This window comes from Adiantum capillus-veneris, chromosome 16 (genome assembly GCF_014529385.1).
Source record: "Adiantum capillus-veneris isolate H3 chromosome 16, ASM1452938v2, whole genome shotgun sequence".
Taxonomy (NCBI): Eukaryota; Viridiplantae; Streptophyta; class Polypodiopsida; order Polypodiales; family Pteridaceae; genus Adiantum; species Adiantum capillus-veneris.
Genome location: NC_140946.1, coordinates 5,482,120 through 5,504,459, shown reverse-complemented (window position 1 = coordinate 5,504,459; position 22,340 = coordinate 5,482,120). Strand labels below are relative to the sequence as shown.

General features: G+C 46.8%; 1 protein-coding gene across 8 annotated transcripts in view; it reads left to right on the top strand.

Moving 5' to 3' along the window:
• The window catches only part of LOC147438492 (uncharacterized), a 250,201-nt gene that overhangs the window by 182,864 nt on the left and 44,997 nt on the right, over nucleotides 1-22,340 (top strand). For all 8 annotated transcript variants that reach the window (XR_015184499.1, XM_086484591.1, XM_086484590.1 and 5 more), the window contains 2 exons: nucleotides 6,406-6,522; nucleotides 6,631-6,711. Coding sequence is in view for 7 of the 8 variants with exons in the window: in XM_086484591.1 (XP_086340717.1) it covers nucleotides 6,406-6,522; nucleotides 6,631-6,711 (198 nt within the window). In the remaining variant the exon portion in view is untranslated. The remainder of the gene's footprint in view (nucleotides 1-6,405; nucleotides 6,523-6,630; nucleotides 6,712-22,340) is intronic.

The following is a 22,340-nucleotide window of genomic DNA, read 5'->3' as shown; positions in this document are numbered from 1 at the left end:
TATGAACCCCCCAGACAAAATGGTGAGAAACTGGTCTCTGTAATCTGACATCCTCGTCGCCAAGCCAGGTGACTCCCAGACTCTCCTAGTGTATAGCTGCCACAGATCCTGTCTCAATACCAAGTTCCTCTCACTGCGAGAGAGGTGAACATATGGTGAGTGGGGGTCGTACTGGAATGGTGGTAGGCTCTCCATGTCAAGACCGTGTCCCTCAAACCATGCTCTGACCTGTGAGTACCATGCTCTCTCATGCCCACTCTCTGATAGCTGTATAGCTGCCTCAAATTCTCTACGAGTAAGTCTGTCAGGAGGTAGCTCTCTCATCCTCTGGATGAAGCAGACTGTCTGGAATAGTGCCTCTACAACCATAGGTGGTGTGGCGAGCTCGGCTCTAATAATGTCATGTGGCACTGTCTTCTTGCTGCGGAGCAAGCGTGAGATCATACATACCTGTGGCCTCTCAAGTTGTGTCCACTGGTCAGCTGTCAATCCTGGTGCCCATACTGCCGCCGAGTACATCAAGGCCGGGGTGACTAAGGTGTCGAAAAGCCAGCCCTTCGTGCGGGGCTCCTGAAAGTGTGCCTGGTGGCATCTCCGCTCTAGCATGGCCAGAGCTACATATCCTCGGGTGAGCCTGTCAGCAGCAGCCTGCCTCATAGTGAAGGGTCCTGGTAGGCTGGTGAATGTGATGCCAATAGGAGGTGACTACATCAACCTGTCCTCCTGCTGCTGTGAAGGTGGCAGCGCTCCTCACTGCACTGGATGTGTGAAAGATCATAACCTTGGTTTTGCCAAGGTTCACAATCAACCCCCTGTGTGTGCTGAATTCGTCCAAGGCCTCAAGATGGCGTTGCAAGCCCTCGGGTGACTCTGAAATCAACACAATATCATCAGCATATAACATGATGTGGACCGGAGTACCTGCCAAGTCGCTCCCCTCTCCCCTTGCTCGCAGTATGTAGTCGGAGATCTCGTCGATGTAGAGCCCAAAGAGTGTCGGGGAGAGTGGGCATCCTTGCTTAACACCAATGGTGCTAGCAATGGTCTCTGAAAAACCGCCTGGGCAACGAACTCGACCCGTCACCCTCTCGTAGAGAGCATATATGGCCCAAATCATCTCTGTTGGTACCCCAATGCTATGAAGGCGTTGGAAGAGTCTCTCGCGTGGGACTGTGTCAAAGGCCTTGCGGAAATCCACAAAGCAGCAGTAAAGCCTCTTCTTCCGCGCCTTTGCCCCATCAATGAGGCAGCGCAGAACGAAGATGTGATCAGTGGTGGAGAGAGCTCGTCTGAAACCTGCCTGGCCTGGAGCTCGTAGACCCTTGATCTCTGCGTAGCAGCTGAGCTGTGCCTCAAGTACTGCTCCATATAGCTTGGCCATCGTGTGGCCAATCATGATAGTCCTGTAGTTCCTGGGTCCAGGGTGTCGCCAGATTTGTGGATAGGCACTATGGTGTGCTGTGTCCACTCCTCTGGGAAGCCCTCCCCTATAGCCCGGTTGAAGACATGTGCAATCAACGGGGCTATAGTGGAGGCCGCATAAATGATGTGCTCACTCTGTAATCCAGTATGGTCAGCTGATCGTCTGTGTTGCATGCGGCGTATGGCCCTCTCTACCATCTCTGCTGTAAAGAAGGAGGAGCACGTGGGGCGTGGCTCGTGTGGCTGTGGGATAGGAGGCTGCCCTGGCACCTCATAAAGTCGCTCTGCATAATCATGCCATATCTGTGGATCCTCAATAGCTGTAGTCGGACGTGGCTCGCGCAGGGTGCGCCATGCCGTCGCGCTATCCATGCTCATGAATAGGCGGTATAGCTTAAGCTCCTGTGCCTCTTCGAATGCTCGCCGCTTTTGGCGTGTCAGCGTCTTCATATGCCGTCTGGCCTCTCTCTCTGTGATCTCTCCTAAGGCTCGCCGTGCACGGAGGCGTCGGTATAGCTCTCTGCACTCATCATCATACGAGCGGTTCTGAGGCATAGTCCCGGGGGGGGGGAGTTCGTCCTGTGTGAGTGGTGTGTGGAAAAGAGCTAATAGCTGAAGTGTGGAGAACGGAAGAGATATGTGATGTGAGAACTGAGAGTGGTGTGGATGGGTGGAGGAGGCATAGGCCATGCTCGACCTCGGCCGAGTAAAGAGAGGCTAGCTCATGTGTGAAATGGATGGTGGTGTGTGGAGTGTGTGCTGTGGAGCTGTGGGATGGTATCTCCGGTGATGGAGAAAGAGAGGTATGTGTGGTCGGCTCCGATGGGTATGGGTGGAATGGTGAAGGATGTGATAAGGTGTGTAGCCTCCCTGGGTCCCAGAATATAGTCGACTGTACTCTTCCCTCCCTCTGCAACTCCATGTGGCATACAAGTCAGGCCCCCTGAGGTGGGCCACTGGACCATCCCGTTATAAATAATGAGACGGTGCTGGGAGCCAAGTCGAAGTAGATGTCGTCTGTAGGCTGTGACTGGAGCTCTGTCTTCTGTATCTCTCATAGTAGCCTCCTCATCTAGAGTGTGTAGTGCCTCTGGGTCCTCGTGGTCATATGCCTCACACTGCTCACTGCGCGTACGAGCATTGAAGTCTCCCATAAGGAAGACTTCACCCAGTGTGGAGTACTCCATAATCTCCTCCGTGAGGCATGCGTACGGTGACTCCTGCTCAATACGGGCGAATCTGGATCCTGTGGGAGCAAAGTAGCAAAGGGCAATGTAGACGATCCTGTCTCGTGAGAGCTCGAGGCCAATCCACATGTAGCGGGCCTGTGGGTCCCGGGCAACAATCTGTAGTCTGCTGTGCAGCCCCTGTCTAAAGAGTATGGCCACTCCTCCTGAGCCGCGAGTGGTGTGTTGGCGCATACATCCCCGATGTAGAGACTCCCACTGGAATCCATGTATCCGTGGTAACCCTCTCTCTGGGCTCTCGTGTGTCTCTGTAAGTAGAATGATGTCTCGACCTCTCATCACCTCCTCAAGTCTCTCTGGGTGTGTCCATAGGTCTCCATTGCAATTCCAAACCGTGACATGAATCTCCTTGTGTGTCCCACAGGCCGTGAGTCCCTATGCGATGGTCTTGCCATCAATGATAACCCTACCATCTCGATATACTGCCTTCTTCCCTACTTTGCAGGCTTGGTGGACTCTAGGCATGCACGCGCGACGGTGATCTTGTTGCATCTTTGTGAGGTCATCATCAAGATAAATCGGGGGGCCTTCTAGCCCTCTCAAGATGACCCTCTTTCGGAGGAAAGAAGTTCGAGACTCCTCGGAGGCGAATTGGAGGATGAGAGCTCTCTTCTTTGGATCTTTGCCGGCTCTCCAAACTTTGGAGAAAGGGATCTCTTCTTCCTTGTATCCCACTTTCTTGCATAAAGCTTTCCCATCGCTCTCGGGTGTAGACCCTTCTTCTTCTTTGATGCCGGTCACTCGCACATTGAGACGGTGAGCTTGTCGCATCTTCTCCTCCTCGATGGTTGTGTGTACGATGAGTACCTCATCTTTTTGGGCTTCCTCTCTTGCTACCTTTTTGATGTTCTTTTTGACCACTTCGACCCATCCTTCTTTGGTGGCCTCTAATTTGTCCTCAATGCTTGCGGTGAGGGCTTTGGTGATCTTCTCCTTGAGGGCTTCCTTAGCCTCTTCTTTAATCTCTCCTTCCTCGGGGGTGAGGGATGTGATGGAAGCATGAAGGAGATCGATTTGTGCCTTCATCTCTTCTTGCTCTTTCCTCCATCTCTCCCTCTCCTTCTCGTTCTCCCGTTCCCTTCTCTCCTTCTCCTCTTTGAGATTTTGGATTTCCGCTCTCATGTCCTCCTCTTCGTTCCATAGCTTGATGAAGGTGGCTTTCTCCTCCTCCCATATCTCTCTCTCCATCCGCCATTCTTTCATGTCCTTCTCCAATTGTGCAAGCCTCTTGTTCGTGAGCATGAAGGTTGTCTTCATTGTCGATGTCGGCGTCTTGATGATGGGGGAAGACATGGTTGTCTTCGTAACTACCCTCTCTTCATATTGTGAAGAAGAGGGGAGAAGGGGAAGAGAGGGAGTACGTGTGTGTATGCGTGTATGTGTGTAGTGTGTGTGTGGGTATGTATCCGTGTGTGTGTGTGTGTGTGTGTGAGAGAGAGAGAGAGAGAGAGAGAGAGAGAGAGAGAGAGAGAGAGAGAGAGAGAGATGAAATGAAATGTTATATTAACGTCTTCAAAAGGCCAAAGTGACCTATGAGACCAGAAAGTTAAAATGTTAAAAACACCACTCATAGTAACATTATACATACACTAACTGTAGGGTCCTCTTGTCACCCGAGTTCCCACACGGTTTGCACTGTTGAGTACACACACCTTTCACACAATGATCAGATGCTGGTTCGCAAAATTTCGATGCGTGCAGGGTTCACAGTCCACTTGACGGCTTGAGATTCTACACAATATACATTTCTCAATGTATGTAGACCATTCATCCCGTCTGGTAGGATCCGTGTCAGGTACTCCTGAGGGGAGTGGAGATTGACTAGGCAGCGTTTAGACTGCCCCTGCATGTAAGCTTTTTGCTAAGCTGGACCAACCAAAGGAGCAGCTATTCAGACTGCGCAGAGTGGAAAAGGGGCTTGATCCTTTTGAGCAGTCTGAACGCAGCCTTAGTGTCGCCAGCTCACCAAGGAGTGTTGTCGTCTTTTTTGCATGATGTGAAATGGCAACAAACTGTCTCTTCGAAAACTGTAGCGATAGAGCTCTGGTTAATTTCCATCAGTGTTCGGAAAAAATCAATTTCACAAACATACAAAATTCCCTTTAGGGTAGATCCAAAGCGAAAATTTTGTAAAATAACCGGTAATTTTTGCAATTTAACTCTATTTTCTTAAATTTTTTAACCGGATTTTCTCCTTCTCTCCCTCCCTTCAATTGGCTGATCTGGTTTTCCAACTGGTTCAAGGCTAAGCTGAGGCACGCCGCACACTTTTCCCGAACATTGATTTCCATGCAGCATATTGATAGCTGCTGACACACAGGGGGACTGGTGTCTATTTCTACCCTTAGTTCCTATACATTGATCATCCAATTTGCTGTAACTATTCTCTTGATTCTTACTGTTTAGTGCTGCAGGTTATTGGGCTGCAGCTTCTTTGGTCTGACTTTTCATGACTACATGTATGCATTTATCTCTACCTTCCTTTTACAATTGTCTACCTCGCGTTTGGGAAGATGGATGCTGAGGCCGAGTTCTGCATATGGATCAAGCCATTTAATCAGCCTTCTATTCGTTGGAGCTGGCCTTGAAGATACAATAGAGACCATTTGGTCGCAGCTGGACCACATTCTTCTCAGAAACTATGAAGCGTCTACTGGCTCCTCTCTGTAAGAAAAGGAGGCACACTTTGCCTTTCTATTGTTTATACTGCCAGCCTTCAGTCTCACTACTTGCCACCCTCATTACGACTCACTGCTCTCATGCTCCTCCATGAAGGAGAACATCCACAATCCCATGGTGACATGCCTTTCAGGTTATGCATTTTCACTCTACCTCTAGGTCACAGGATACCAATACTATAGAGGAGCCTTACAAAGACAGGTGGAGGTCATCAATAAACCATGGATAGAACTCTCACATAGACCCATAAAAGCTGGAAAAGCGTTTCCCAATTTCCAAGTGTTTATTAAAATAACATGTGCTGATTCAAGCTAAGCCTTGTAACTTTGTAATGATTTGTTTCTGAAAGAGCTGCATAATTAGTACCCAAAGTTAAACAGATTGCTAGTTGCATCAACTCATGTACAAATTTCTTTGTGATCTTAGGCATGTCACCCAGAAATATGGAAAAGAAAGTTGTGTATTCTGAGGTATCTCAGAATTCAAACCATTAGACGTATAACAATGTTCTTTTGATAATCTTTGAAGGCGTACATTCCTACGTTCACAAGTTAAAGGGAAATGCGTGTTTGATAGATTTGTCTTGATTACTATCTGCATTACAGGGTGTGGAGTTTTGTATGAGCAAATTCATTCAAAACTTTAAGAGCATACATTTCTGATAGATCTTACCTCTTTGTTTCCGAAAGGCGTCAAGTTTGATTGTTGATGATTTAGTACCGGCTTGGAACAGTAAGATCAAGCCAAATTTTGATAGTGTACAGGCATCTTCTCAAAAGGAGTGCTTGGTAATCTTGTGTTACTCTGAGTCAACAAAATGTTTCAATTAAAAGATAAAACCATGCAAATCAACTTGACTGAGCTAAAGAGCCTTCCACAAAGTATTTATATCTTAGCAACAAATGTTTATTGCTTGCACTGGTACTTATGTTGCCTGATTGATTGAGATTGATCAGAATGGAATTAGGCCTGCTATTCCAAAATGCATTTAAGAATACAAGGTTGCAAAAGGGCCTCACAAATGCATGAGAGTAACTAACGGGATTAAATGTTTCAGAGAGTTTTTAAGGACAATCAAGAAATCATAGAGGTGTGTCTCAAGGCATGTCTGCCAGAACATAAACCTAGAGACCCTGTACAGCTTCCGATTAGAGTGCTGCTTCCTTTTCTAAAGGTATATCAATACAGACCTTCATATGTTAACCTGAATTCTGGGATTCAAGTCCATATTTCAAACTGGGCAACTGTTGTTAACGGTTTCTGATGTTTCCATGTTATGCAGAAGTGGCGTGTGCTTGATATGCATTGGTACTATCCAGTTGTTGCAATACTAGTGATTAATGCATTGGGCAGGTGTAAAAGAGTAAGCTTGCCTTCACATACGCTTGTTATTCTTAGACTATTCACCAAAATAATTCTTAATGGGCAAAATAGCTGAGTACAAAAGTTTAAGTAAGTATCTATGATACAGTGATACAGAATCATGCACAGCACATCAATGCCTTTAGCACTTGAATACAGAGAGATGAAATGTACAAGCAATAGTAGAGTCAGAACTGGCTTGAGTTAAAATTTTGGGGGATGCTGTTGTTTCGCCTTGTTATGCATATACTCATGAGGCTGAGGCATATTGTGAAGTCAGAGTGACCTTGGTACTGCTTTGGCATGTGCTTCAGCGGCATCTAACCCTTCCAATCCTACCTGAAATTGCACGCTAGCTAGCTTTTTAGTTTTCTTAGACTCCATGAGGATTATGATTATGAAAATAGGGGGCGACTTAACATGCTTGACAAACATACAGATTGGATTGGTGGGAGTCGCATTGACTACATGGGACAGAGCCTGCTATTTGGTAGCTCTTATGCATGACTTTGTGGATTAATGTCGAGTGAACACGGTGGTCATTCTACCTCCGCCACTACAATCTGTAGATATGCATAGTTGTCTGTTCAGAGATATTTTGCTAGAGTTATGCCTGATGGATAGCCATTGTATATATGAGGAGTCTGATATGAGTTTGGTACGATTTTTTTGTCAAGAGTTTACTGATGCACAGAAAACTCTCCATAGACAATGTGAGCCTGGACACCCCCATTTTACCCTGTAAGCACTTTGTCCGGAGGTGTGTGTGCTGCAAGCGAGAGTTGTCGCTAATACCTTGAGAGAGTAGTCGATGCTTACATTGGTATAGCCATTGGCTACTCTTTATGGTTGTATGTATGCTCAGTTGGTTTTAGTCGTTGCATGCCTTCCTAGACGTCTTCTGAGTCTAGAGTCTTGAGTCTCGTGTTCAGTCCAGCACCTCGCATTTGCACTCTCCCTGCACAATCAGAGCCTCGACCCCCCCATTGTACCTGTGACTCCTGGGCTTGGAGCTGAGTGTACTGCCAGCCAGAGTTTGTATTGGTTCCATAGTGCGCTTCACAGATAATGCATGAGGGGAATATCAGCCCTTAAACCTCTCTAAGAAGGGATACACATGCTTCTATGGTTTGACATTATGGTCATGAGTTAGTTGAGTTCCATTGAGTTCAGAGTCTGTTGTTGTCTCTTTTGAGTTTTCTTGGTTTCATTGCTCTATTGTATTTTCATTCTTTTCGAGTGAGGTTTCTTGCACGGTGCATTGAAGAGCACCCACACTAGAGAGCACGACACACTTTTCTTGCTACACGTGCTTTCATTTTGGGCATGCCAGATGGGACCTCAAGTGGTCTCCCTCCGCTAAGCGTACATGACCGAGAAGCTAGTTGGTTTAGTCTCTCGCCTGGCCTAGACTGTGGTCTAGCATGTTGACCTAGACTCGTCTGGTCTAGCTTGGTCTGGCCCACCTTCGCCTTCATCGAGCTTGGTCTAGCTGGCCTTTGCCTCATCCAGCTTAATCTAGTTGATCTAGTCTCTTACCCTAGTCTAGCTGGAGTGGTCTAGTCGAGTCTGGTCCAGTGGGTCTATAGCCTGCTGTTCAGCAAGCTCAAGGGTCTTTGTGCCCAAAGCTTGGGTGGGTGTGTTGCTACTGCATGACACGTACAAGGCAGCCTAAAGATAAACAAAGCCCACTACGGAGTCCTCTGCGATACTACCACAGGAAGCGTCAGCCTTTCTCACCGAGTATAAGTCCTCCACTCCCGCTTCCACTATCCTCTTCCTCAACAAGCTCCCCACAACCCCTGTCCCCTCCCCCAATATACTTTCCACCAACTGTGTTACAACAAGCTCCTGAGCAGGCAACACCAGAGGAGCTACCAAGCGTAATTTGCCAAGGTGAACACAAAGTTTCAAACTTTCAAGGGATTCTCTATGGAGGATGCAGATGACCATGCTAGGAGATTTGTATCTCTATGTAGAGGTCATGGCCTCAATAGGGAAGATGCCTAACTAGTGCTCTTTTCGTCAACCTTGGACGGCTTCGCAGATAAATGGTAAAAATTAGTTTGCAGAAAACCACTTCACAACTTGGGCAACACTACGGGGAAGTTCTATGAAGCTTTTATACCAAGTGACTTCCAAGAGAAGGTGTTGGATGAATTGGCAAACTTAGTGCTTCAATATGATACTGTTGCAAAACTCGTGACTAGAACAAGGTCTCTGGTCACCAAGCTTCCCCAACAACCATGAGAATTTGTGGTCAAGAAGTGGGTGGAGAAAGCTCTCCCCAAGACATCTCAATAGAGAAGCTATGAGAGACTTTCTCACTTGAAGCAACCTTGGAGGAGTTTGTCATTGTTGCTACCAGGATAGAGGGAGCAAGGAGGCTAGTGAAAAACGCCCGCCCCCCCCCAAAAAAAAAGTGTAGAGACCACCTCAGTTCTTATGGAAGGTGCCTCTAACCCCTTGATTTCTATAGGCAGGGAACTCGAAGCACTGAAATTACAATGAGCTCCTCAAGAGGAGAAGTCCTTCTCTCTTTGACAGGAGAAGTCCCCACATCAAGAAGCTTTGGAACAAATCAAGAGAGAGTAGAAGATCACCAGGCTCATTAGGAGTCGAAGCGTGTGGTCCGGTATAGCTCATGTCGCTCTCCAAGGCATCCTCCACAAGAATGCCCCCTTTGGGCAACTACAATATAGCCTAGCTCTTACCTTCAACAAGGGTTGACACTTGACTTCAACATGGTTTCCCCCTTTGTCCATCCGAATCACATGCCCCCTTTGCTAACTACCCCTCATACGCAAGGTTCCTTTCCATCTCAAAGCTTTTATCATTCTAAAATTCCGTTAGCCCTTCAGAGCTTCTACACGTCAATGTCCAACTTCATGCAACACGAGCAGCGACCACCTCTTCTCCCATCTCGCCCATGTAATCGACCCATTTTGTGCTACAGATGCAGGGAATATGGGCACTACCTAAGTAAACGTCTTCTTTCCGAAGGGTCTACCCCTTGCAAACATTGCCCTGATGCCAAGGATCACTACAGTAAGGACTGCTCAAAGCAACGCACATCCACATCTTCGAGCCCATGCCAAAGCCAACCGGAAAAGATTAATCTGATCGTAGTTAGTACCAGTCCTCAGCCGCCACCTTTTGCCCATGTAGTTGCCCCTCAAGACAAGTTGCAGTTGGTAGAGGAGCCTGCTGGTGTCTTCACTCGAGAACAGAGGGCGGTCCTCGGCCTCAATCTTCCAGGAGGTTCAACATTTCCCTCCCAAATGAATACACCTCTCCCAATGTCACAAAGTGATGACGTGGCATGGCCTAAATCCTAGCAAAAGAGACAAAAGAAGTTTTATCAACTTGCAGGTTCCTATCAAGGGGCCAAGAAGGGGGTTAGGATTAAAAACCTAACCAGCCTAACTTATGGAAACCAGTCAAGGAGTTTAAAATCTTCTTAATAAAAGCGTGGACCCAAAATTGCGAAGAAACTACTGACGTGGTAGCGCTGTACGGATTTATTGAAGTGGCATAATATGGACGGCCACGTTTTGCGGAGGCTACCAGCAGCGCTAGCTTTTGGGAGCGAGTGCTTTTCATTTAACTGCTTTTGAACTGGCTAGGGGCCTTTATAAGTGTGCCATGGCCTCCTCTTTTGGTAGGTTGGTTTTGGGAGCACCGCAGAGAGAGAGGATCCTCGGACAGTGTACTTGTTGAAGCGTAATAATAAAGAAATACCAAGAAGGGGTGCTAGTTTTGGGGCGAGTACTTTTGGGCGCGGAACTCCGTTGTGCCGTGTTGTATCTCTCTCAGTTTTGTTCAATTATTTTAGTTTCTCTCACGTGTGTTACATTAGATCTTTGGCTTGGGGTATCCAAGTCCTCTACAGTGGTATGAGAGCTCAGTCGATTCTTTTTCTACGGAGGATCCGATCCCTTTACTTGTAGCACACATAGATTTAGTCGACAAAAATTCCGCATAGAGGAAATTGTTGCACCCAACCACTCGGGTGAAGAAGAAAAGAACGAGGATTCCAACGGGCATCGACCTCCTGCCGACAAGTCGGGAGAAGAGTAAGGTCCATCTCCACCCACCGTTTATGAATGAACAGGTCGACAACTGTGCTCGACAGATGCTATGGTACTCCAAGGATCTCCAATACGCCAAATTTTTCGCTCAGCAACATTGGTTTCCGAGAGCAAAACTGTTCTGACCCCTCCAGCAGGAGCCCACTGAGGAGGCCCTCTCCACCTCAGCTCCACCTCCTCCCCCTCCTCCACCTTCAAACTCCTTCGTGCCGCCTCCTCCTCCTCCCCCACCTACACCCCCAACCCCTCCTCTCGCTCCTTCTCTCTCCCCAGTGGGACCCTCAGCCTCATCTCTCGATCCATCCCACACTCCTCGGCAAACGCAGGGGGACTAGACAGACACACTATTATTTCATTTTTAAAACAATTTTGTATCCTCCCATGTAAAAAACGATAATAACAATCTTTCTCTCTTTCCTCAATTGTGCCCATAATGCATTTGCAAAATTCACATCAAGTAGATTGGCTTATTATAAAAATACTCAGGATCTCTTGGTTGTCTTTTCGCTACGAGTCGCATGGCTCGAGAGGACATCCCCACCTCAGGACGTCACTTCTGGTCGTGACCTCTCCTTATGCAGCAGTCCCTTGTGGTTTGACCAGCTTTGACATTCGCAGACAATGGGACTTCTTCGACTACAGCTTCACACCATTCCTTGGTGACCCTTCTCCCGACCTGGAGGGAGTTCACGTCCTCTTTCTAGCAGCCCGAGGCACTGAGGCTCTGTATACAATGGTAGGTTTCTCCTTTCCACTGTGCGGCAAGGATCATCGAGGTTATTGAGTTCTCACACCACTTAGGGGACTTGGAGTGATAGATCTCGTACAGACACTTTGGCTCTTAGACAAGTTTAGTGTGACACCGCCGGATACAGCAGGTTGCAGGCACTTTGTGGTGCACTTGTTTGCTGACACTCATAGCCCCCCTTGCTATGTATTTGTACATGAGGATTCTTGGATAGAGGATGTCGCCCTACAGACTGCACGCTCAGCTTGGGCCTCGGTGGGACAGTCACTTCAGATGTGGATGTCTAGAGGTCGTTCGGATGCGGATTACTCTTGATCCAAGACGGCCTCAAAGATAGCGAGGTTGCTACTGCTGCAGCATCTGTTTTTTTCTCACTGACTCCACGAGGATTGTCTCATGGAATGTGGAGGGATTAAGAGGATCCAGTTCCTGCGTCAGAGGGGTCGGTTGCGTGATGAGCTTTAGCGATGACTTGGGGTGGTCAGATTGATATTCTTATGCTACAAAAGCATCATCTCTGTGAGAGCCACATTAGACAATGTGGTCAGATTTTGCATGGTCACTATGAGACATTTTGGTCAGCTTCATTTGGACCTGGAGGTATCCAGGTAGGGGTATGTATGACTATTGCGAATTCATGGCAGCAGGCCATTTGTGGGCAGAGATATTATTGTGCGAGGTAGGGTTCAGTGGATTACTATGCAGGTTCAGGGTTGCCTCATGGGTTTCTTGAACATATATGCGCCCAATGTGGCAAGTGGACGAGCAGAGTTTTGGTCTCATATTGTAGAGTCTTTGTCGCATGGAGAGAAGTGGTGTGTCTAGGGAGACTTCAACATGTTGGAGGATCCCTCGGACAGGATTGGAGATGGCCATGCTACCATGCACGAGGCTAAGTTGGCATCTTGGGAGCATCTATGTATTTTGAGGGTTTCTGATGTTTTGCAGCATTTAGGCTTTGTGAGGCCCCCAGACAGTTTGTCTCTCTCTCGCTCTGACCGCCGCAGAGTAGGAGGAGTGAATCTATCTCGGATAGATCGCTTCTACGCCAGTGACTACATTTGTGACATGGGAGGATCTGTTTTTATCCTGGCAGGGACTACTTTCTTCGACCATGCGCCAGTGATTCTCACTATCACAGACAGACCGAGGAGAGGGGGTACGATGCTAGGCATCCCTAAGAGGATCTTGCTTGATCCAGAGCTTAGAGAGCTGGTGGAGGCACTTTGGACAGAGTGCTTGGATACGCAGGACACCCCTGCTGGTAGAGTGGCCTCTATAGTGACTGAGCTTAGTTGCTTCTTCGTCCAGGAGTCTGTAGCTCTTGCAGCCAGGGAGTAGGAGAAGCGTCTCCGACGGGGCCAGATAGTTCTTGGTTGGAGTGGTTGGAGGAGAAGATGCAGCAGGCTAGATAGGAGTTCACTAGCATTGAGGAGTGGCGTCATGAGTTTTCCTTCCATTGGTAGGCATCTTAGTGGACCCAGGTAGGTGACAGAGTTACTGGGAAGTTTTTTGAGAGGGTGGGGCCACGCCATGCATTCACCAGTGTCAGCCAATTGAGGAGACCCGACGGGTCAGTTGCTCAGAGCTTGAGGATATGCGTGCAGCTACTACTGACTTTTATCGTGATTTGTTGTCAGCTGAGCCTCAATCAGAGCGTTAGGATGCATGTAGAGAGTAGGTTTGGGCACAGATGCCTTGCCTTGTCACTGAGGAGATGCATAGAGACTTGAGCTCCTTCTCCAGCTAGAGGAGCTTCATGAGGCCCTCAGAGCACTCCCTCGAGGTAGTTGTCCAAGGGAGGATGGTCTGACTCCCAGCTTTTTCTTGGAGTACTAGGACTTGCTTGGTTCAAATCTTTGCAGCGCATTCCAGTACGTTTTGCACACTCAACTTATCCTAAAAATTCTGGCAAAGGCTTTGAGCTGTTGAGGATCCGGCCACTACTAGAGAGCATTATACATGGGACACAGACTGGTTTTGTCAAGGGACGTAGTATCCTTGACAACATCTTCACTTTTTTGGAGGCGTCTGTCCTTACGCGTCTCGGAGGAGAGGATACTCTTTCTCGATTTTGAGAAGGCCTACGAAAGAGTTGACTGGGACTTCCTGGAGGGCACTCTACGCAGGATGGGTTTCTCAGATGCTTGGATCAGAGGCGTGGCAGCTCTCTACAAGCGTGCGTACAGTCAGGTGCTCTTGGCAGGGGGAAGAGGGGAGCGCTTCTTGCTCATGCGTTCCGTCAGACAGTTTCCCTCTAGCCCCCTTCCTCTTTTTGTTCCATGCTGAGGCGATGAGTAGATTTTGATTTCTCAGCAGGTTGGCTTGCGTGGCCGTCCGCTTCCTATTAGGACAGATGAGCTCCTTGAAACTGAGTTTGCCGACGATTCAGCCTTGTACTTCGATGGCTAGGAGGCCAATCAGCATAGGTGTGAGCAGGCTCTTGAGGTGTTTTGTTGTGCATTAGGGGCACTGATCAACCGGAGGAAGACAGTTTCTTTTTGGGTTGGCAGTGCTCCTACGCTTGACTGGTCACCAGGTGAGGGTCTTAGATGTATTCCCCTTGGGACTGCAGTTCGTTACTTGGGTTGTCAGGTTGGCCTCGACTTGTCCCCTGAGCAGCAGACTGCTCCCCTCCTGTCCATTAGTAGGAAGTCGCTGCATTGGAGTTCGGCACGGCTCTCTTTGACAGGCAGAGTTGTAGTGGCCGACCAAGTGTTTCTGGCTACTATGTGGTATATCACGTCTTGCTGGATCTTCTCGAGCTCTTGTATCAGCTAGTTTACAGATGTTGATCAGGAACTTTCTTTGGTAAGGGCACGAAAGGCGTGACAACCAGCTAACTCGGGCCAAAGTAGCCTGGCAGGTTATCACCTTACCGTGTTCTTAGGGGGGGCTAGGGATCATAGGCCAAGCATAGTAGAGCAGAGTCCTTGGAAAGTTTGTTGTCAAAGAACTGCTCCAAGGGAGGAGCCTTGGAAGGAGTTGTTGCTTCACTGACTTCAAGCTCAAGTCCCTCATGCAGGAGGTCCTTGAAGCCCTTCCACCAGGTGGATCTTCACAGAGGTGCGCAGAGTTGGTTTGAGCAGGAGGTTGGAGGATCAATTTGCTGCGAGCTTGCTTCGGTCTTAGGAGCAGCGGAGGGGTGGCCTGGAGAAACACCGGCCCACTTGCACAGAGGAGCGCTTGAGACGGCCCCTTGTTTGGAACCCCATGGTTTGCACTCAGAGAGGCCACCTAGTTGGTAGTAGGCCTCATGTTTCTTGGGTCCCATGTCAAATGGCCCAGCCCGCACTCTTGGCGTCTGGCTTTCGCAATGCTCTATTGTCACCCATCTGATGTGACGCATCAGAAGTACCCGTTCCTGGTGGCCTTACAAATATTCCCGTTCACAGTGCTCCCGTCATTACTTTGAACGATGCACTAGGAATACTCTTTACTCGGATGTCTCCAGTGAGAAAAACCCTCTCACTTAAAATTCCAATGATTCATTTAGAATTATTTTTCTTGGTGTTCCAAGCGAGAAAACCCTCTCACTTATAAATCCCATAACTCATTTAGAATTATTTCCCTGTCAGATAAAGCCAATTTAGCAACATCCCTCTCACTTATAAACAGTTGTCCTTAACTGTAGAGATCCAACTGAACTACCGGGGAGAAACCGGAAAGAGTTCATATCTAGCTCAATGGTGAGTTTAGCTAGTCCTTTCTCAAAAGAGAACTCAGAAATTAAATTAAACCAAAATTCAATAATTCAATACTTACCTTACCGTTTCATGTCCTTCCTCTAGTATCTTGAGGATATCCTTCACCAATCATCGAACTTACGAGCCATGTAAGAACTCATCATTCACGTCTTTCCAACAGATTGAAAGTTTTCCTTATCCGAAAATCTGTTAACTCAATTCCACCTTCTCAATCCCGAGAAGAATAATCCTCCTAGAAATCAATCTAGGTATTTGTCTTTGAGCAATATCCTGCGATGTTAGTCCAAAGGATATTAAACCTCTTGTGTCCTCCCACATAGGGAATGCCCAAGTCATAGAGCATTAATCTCGATGTCTTTCTTTCACAAATAGAGTTTTCGATCACCTTAAAGAGTTTCTTGTTCCGGGCCATTACTTTGGGTAGGCCAATTGTTCTGATCCGAAGATCCCTTGTGCACGGTGACACTTCTTTCCAATCTTTTTCTCTTGTGAGTTATTACCACTAGCAGTGTTTTCCCAACGCCCATTAGCGTCTCTTTCCTTGCAAAATCATTAAAAAAAATGATTCACCTTGTAAGCATCAATGTTGACTGGCAAAATCTCAGGCAGATAGGATTCTAGCCATAGCATTTTCTAAGCGTACGTTCAAACCCGGTTCACAATAGAGCGAACCCTCTTTGATTCCCAGGGATGTTCTCCCATATGTAATTCTTACCGTTTTTGAAACGGTTGGCGAATTATATTCTTACGAACATAATAGTTCGAATTTAATCCATCTAGTTCCTGAAAAGAAAGTTGGTTCATCTCATTCCGTTAAGCAAAAAAAAAGTTCGATTGGTAGATAACCCACCTTAGCATAGATCTGCATCTTCGTGTGTTATCCATGTACCCAAAGGTGTACATAAGTTTCAGTGAGCTTGGGAAATTACCTTCCCTTCGTAAGATCCTTAGAGCGAAGACGCTCAATCCCTTGGCTCAATCTTAGAGCAAAACCCGCTTGTCAAATAAACTAGGATTTTAATCCTTGGATTCGTCGATCATAGGCCGTAGTCGTCGCTTGTTCCTTCCCTCGTAAAGAGAGTATTCCTTCACTTGTGCGAAAAGCACTACCATATCTCCCTTACCGGGTAAGAGGTGTAGGCTTAAAGAGTACTCAAGCTTAATGAAAGCTTTTCTTTCCTTGTAAGCTTAGAATGGTTCCTTCATAATTTCCTACCCACAGTAGCAGGTAATCTGTTCGAGAATTACCGGATACCAGATCAATCATGGACCTTCTGGATGGTTAAGCAAAGTAGTTCATCGTATAAAACAATGTTCTGACTCAACCCTACTCTCATAAGCACTCAAGAGTGATCAATTTTGTTTAGACTTATGTATTCCTCGTGCGAAAAAGAAAACACACTTTGTAACTTCCTCAAAGATGTAACTTTGATCAGACCTGCCCTCTCACTTGAAGTTTGAGGTCTTCTATTCAAAAACTCAGGAGTTAGATTGAATTCCCTTATCCAAACTTTCTCCGGATAGCAACGTATCCTTCGAGGAGAGGTAACAAAATTCATTGTTTCTGTGTTCAATGATTCCCGTCCCACTCTGGGGATTAGATTCTACGTACACTGAGGTGTACACTTTCAGCTTGTACTGCTAACTCCACTATCCGCTACAAAGTATCTTGGGGATGCGATTAAAAAAATCGGGCAAAAGTCCTTCGTTAAACTTCTTTATCGTTTCTTCCTCAAAGAGGTTCAAGAATGGAGCCACCTTGGAAAGAGTGAACAAATACTCATTCGCATAATCCATGACTCGCTCGTGCTCCTATCGGGCAAACCGATCCCAATCTTCTTTGATGCCTTTCTCAAAGCGTAGAGGAAAAAAATTTGTCCAAAAATTGAGACTTGAATTGAATCTAAGTCTTTGGTATACCACCAAGTACTTGCAATTCCCCTTGAGGTGTTTGGTCACATGCCTCACCTTTGACGCTTCTCAGAAATTGCCATTTGCAAAGTCAACTTCAAACTGTCGAATGAAAGCGGTAGCTTTCGGAACATCTTCCCTTCCGTCAAATGTATCAAACTTGATTGAAGTGTTCCTAGGTCTAGAGACCTTCTTCATATCCTTCCCGAAATGACGGGATTTCTTGGTTATGGTTCTGGATTGATGTTCATGGATATCTTCTGGATTCTGAAGGATCTTGAGCATCATGCTCTTGTCGCTTTCTCAGAGAATCCCAAGTCTTGTGTCGACTTCTTGCAGAGAGAAACAAAATTCCAACTCTGCGAGCTTTTCTTGCAGGGCCTAGTGTTTCACCTACCTACTTCTCTCTTGGCTGGTCATGGCTTCTTCCCGTATCTTCCCAGAGTCGTCCTCCTTTCCAGAGAAAGAGAGGAGACCATGCTTTGATACCACTGTCACAAACGGGAGCGCATAACAATATAAAATGTACTCAGAGAAATAAAATTTATCAGTTATTATTGAATCCAGAGGATATAGAGAGAAATAGATAGAGAGAGAGATAGAGAGTGAGAAGATTGACACAGTACTGGGGACCAGAAGATGGGATGGTCCACCCCCGTAATAGTATCTTTATTACTGAGGAGAAGTCTATACAAGCACTTGAACCGAGCATATTACCACGTTTGTTCTAGATCAGACTTGATGGTTTCCGGAAGTCTCAGCTTCCATCCTCAGCGCAAAGCCCTATTCCTAGGAACTTCCGTTCCTACCCGAGCACTAACGTTCGTACCTTTGGAAATCACCTCCCAGAATTAGGGCATAACATCCCTACTTTCCGTTTCCCGACTCTAATCACAGAGTCCCGCCGCAGATGAACTCTGCTTTCCCGAGCGCGAAGTCCTTCCTTCCGGATCCCGACTCGAGAGTCTACTTCTCTTAGATCCATGGTTCCATGCCCAAATTCCGAGTACGAAACCCTTGGGTTGATCTGGCTCTAGTTCCTCAGAGCTTCTTCCGCCTACAAAGGCTCTGTTCCTACTCCCTCGCAAAGAGGAAGCACTCTTGCAAACAGATACTCAGTGAAACAAAACTTGAAAACGTTACCTTGATGTCTCGACACTTGGAACGCAACTCGGTTCTCAAAAACGACTTTTGGAAGAGATTTCTGCACGGAAAACCTTATCTTTTAATCCTCGTAGGCGATTCTTTGCGATGGAGCTCGCCTACGTGGTCCTGGCATCATCTGATACACGGAGGGCAGCCATGGGCATCGTCGGCAACTTCTTCTTAGTGACGGAAATTTGCTGCAGCTTGTTCTTTTCCTCCCAGTGTTGGCGAATCTTCTTCTTCTTCTTCTGCTCCTAGCACCGGCAGATTTCATCCCAAGAGAAAAGGCTTGGCAAAAATAGGGCAGCTGGTCACTTTTTCCCCTGCAAGAATAGGACAGGTGAGGGCGTGAAACCGGCCTGTTCAATCCAAAAAGGGCGGTAGACTTTACTTTAAACCTTGATTTAGCTTTCACCCATTATTAGTCGTCTATTTTACCTGTACTTTCAAGACACAACAAAGGGGAGAGGGATACAGGCTGCTAGATTGCACCTGTATGAGTAGACGGACACCAGATTGGCCCCTAACTTAGGCGCCCCTTTCGGTATTTCTTTATTGTTCAAAAGAGGGAATAAACGCTGTGGTTCCTACAAGCTGCCCCGCACAAACTCGGCTGAATTTCCACTGTTCCAGCCCGATTTCGGCAGCATAACTGTACTAGAACCCTTCACGGTCAGTATTCCCACGCATTGACCGACTTTCCCGAAGCATACGGGCACTTTGCAAAACCTGGCGAGAATCTGCAGCACGCTGAATTCTCTGTTTTCAGCCCTGAAAATGCGCCAGATCACCTGTACAGCGGTCCCCTTGCGTCCCCGAACCTCCTGGGGGTATTAGGGTCCGTTTAGGGCCAAAACCCTAAACCTGCAAAAATACACAGCAGGCTGTAATTCACTGTTTCGGGCTCCGTTTCGCGTGCCGGTCGCATCCCTAGCAAGTCCTCGAGCTCCCGCACCTGTAGGGCTACTTGCCCTTTGAATCGGACGAGATTTTTGGCGTGAAACCTCTCCGAATTCACCTGTACCTGCGGGGGGATTAGCCTCTAGCTAATCCAGTACCTGTGCAAGAGGCTCTTGCCTCGGCAATCGCGCATGAACCCACACAACTGTACATTGGTCAAATGAAAAGCCCACTAGAGGGGCATAACATACTGCCAAAGGGGAGAGAGAGGGCAGTGCGTAGCGTGCAGGGCATCACTCCTGGCACCGCACTGTGCATAAGAGGGAAAGCAAGCACTCCATAGCTCTTAACCTGTGACAGAAACTTGCAAAATGAGCCTCCCAGCTATAAATCACGTTTTTGCCTTCTCTATAAGTAGTAAACTGGCCTCAAAGTGCCAAGTGTCACTCATTTGTGCATTTTCCCGCTTTAGACCCTCGGGTCTAAAAATATCTCACCTGCAGCCTCTGTTGACTTGGCCACAGAGTAACAAAATGATCCCCATGTCAAACTGCACGTAATGACGCGAAGACATTTTCAGGTCCCAAAATAGCAGTTCCCTAAATTTTAGGAGATGCTGCCATTGTATCTTTCTAGGTCATCCGACCCTCTTTGTACACTGCGGCCACATCCAGAACTGAAATGTAGCCTCTGTAGCAAAGGATTCCACTTTGGCTAGTCAATGACCCCACTTGGCTAACCATAGTCCTTGTCCAACCTTAGTGCTCTCTTGCCCTCAGGCCTGGACTCCCTCTGGACAGTTCCACACTAGCTATGCAATGCAGGGCAGTTAGATTTCCCGAGGGGTGTTTCCAAAAAGTGAAAGTAAATAGATAATAAGAAAGAAATCAACAAAAAGGATAGATAGTAGTCACACACTGGTGACATACCCCCCTCTTGAAATCTCAAACGTCCTCGTTTGCATCTATGTCGTACAAGCTCCTAGTCAACATTGATGTATTCAACACCTGTCGACACATGTACGACACATACATGCTCATTGTCAACCCTGGTGTATTCAACACCTCGTCGACTCATGTATTGCCTGCGTGTGAACCCTGTCCCAATGACATAGTGGTAGCTTCGCACTCTGCCATTGCTTTGAGTCACTAACGTTCCAATGACAAAATGGTAGCTGCACATTTTGCCACTGTCTTATAGTACACGTTGGATCCCGTAACACTTTCGAGCATACCCAAACCGACAGTTTAAGAATGCAGTTACACATGTACTCTTCAATAGAAGCAATCACTGTATCCTTGACAAACTGACAAGAAATACTCACTTCTATAGCACTAAGCAAACTTTTGGACATTCCATAAGAGCAATTGCCAAACTGACAATCTGTACAGCTCTAACATTCATGTAACAGGTATTTCATTTGAGCTCACTTTAAATACCATGTACATCATTTGTTTCAGAAGCCATTGTCACACTGACAATCCATGTAGCTTTGAAACTCAAGGGGTCAAGGTAGGTTGCAAATCGAAGGCTTCCAGGTAAAGTGATAACACAGTTGGTGACTCTGCAAGTTCACCTTCTTCCATCCACTTAGCATCCATTGGTGGATAGTTTCTGAACTTTACCAAGTAACGCCTAGCAACCTTGCCTTTCACTTTCCTTTCTTTGTGTGCCAAAATCTGTTCAGGGACCAAGATCTCGTCAAGTTCCTCGACTTCCGGCTGATCTTCAGCTGGAATAGCTTCTGGCACATCACCCACATAGGGTCTGAGAAGACTCACATGAAACGCATTGTGAATCTTCCAACTGTCAGGCAATTTCAGCCTATATGCAACATCACTGATTATGTCGCATACTTGAAAAGGCCCATAGTAACGCATGCTGAGCTTTGGAAATAGTCTTTCCTTGCCCTTCATCTTCTTTAACCTTGCCTTTTCAAAGCGTAAAAGCACCCAATCACCAAGTGAATATACCACTTCACGACGGTGACGATCAGCTGCTTTCTTTTGCTTTGCCTGAGTCCTTTCTAAGGCCACTTTGACCTTCTTGTACATTTCATCCATGTCCTGAACATACTTATCTGCTTCAAATATCTTGTCCTTTGTATGCAGTATGGGAGGAACTTTCTTGCCACCTTCAACTATCTCAAAAGGTGCCTTGCCAGTTGATGAATGCATTGTATTATTGTATGCATATTCCACCAATGGCAAATACTGCTCCCACTTTCCTTTATGCTCTGACACATAGCACTTCAGCAGATCTAGGACAGTAGAATTTGCCTCTTCTGACTGCCCATCTGTTTGAGGATGAAATGACGAAGAGAATTTGAGCGTGGTACCCATATTCTCAAACAAGCCTCTCCAGAACAAACTAGTCATGCGTGGATCACGGTCGCTAATAATCGACTGTGGCATGCCATGATACTTGAAAATATTGCTCATAAACAAGCGTGCCATCTGATCTGGCTTTATCTTCTTCCTGACAGGAATAAAATGAGCCTGTTTGCTGAATCTGCAAATAATGGTCCAAATACCATCGTTTCCTGTCTGCGTTCTCGGAAGATCAAAGATAAAATCCATAGCAATACTTTCCCATGGTTTATCTGGAATAGGTAGTGGTTGCAATAACCCTGGTGCCTTTTGCCTGTCAAACTTGACCTTTTGGCATATTAGGCATTCTCGCACAAAGGCATCCACATCCCTTCTCAATGTAGGCCAATAGAAGAATGTCTCAACCGCTTTAACTGTAGCATCGATACCACGATGCCCTGCATACGGTGGGACATGACTCTCTTCCATAACTTTGCGTCGCAATGGCTTTGTGACACACAATCTGCCATGCATCATCATGAACCCGTCTTTAAGAAGATAGTGTTCATGACGTTGTCCATCCATTAGTTGCTCGAAGACCCTTGCAAAATCTTCATCATTTGCATACTGTTCTCTCATATCATCAAGTTCATGATGATAAGGAATCGACACAGCTGAAATTTGTGGCTTCCTTGACAAGGCATCAGCCACAACGTTCTTCTTGCCTTCCACATGCACAATCTGAAAATGGAACATGGACAAGATATTTGCCCATCGCATATGCTTCTCAGATAACTTTGTTTGTGTCAAGAAGTATC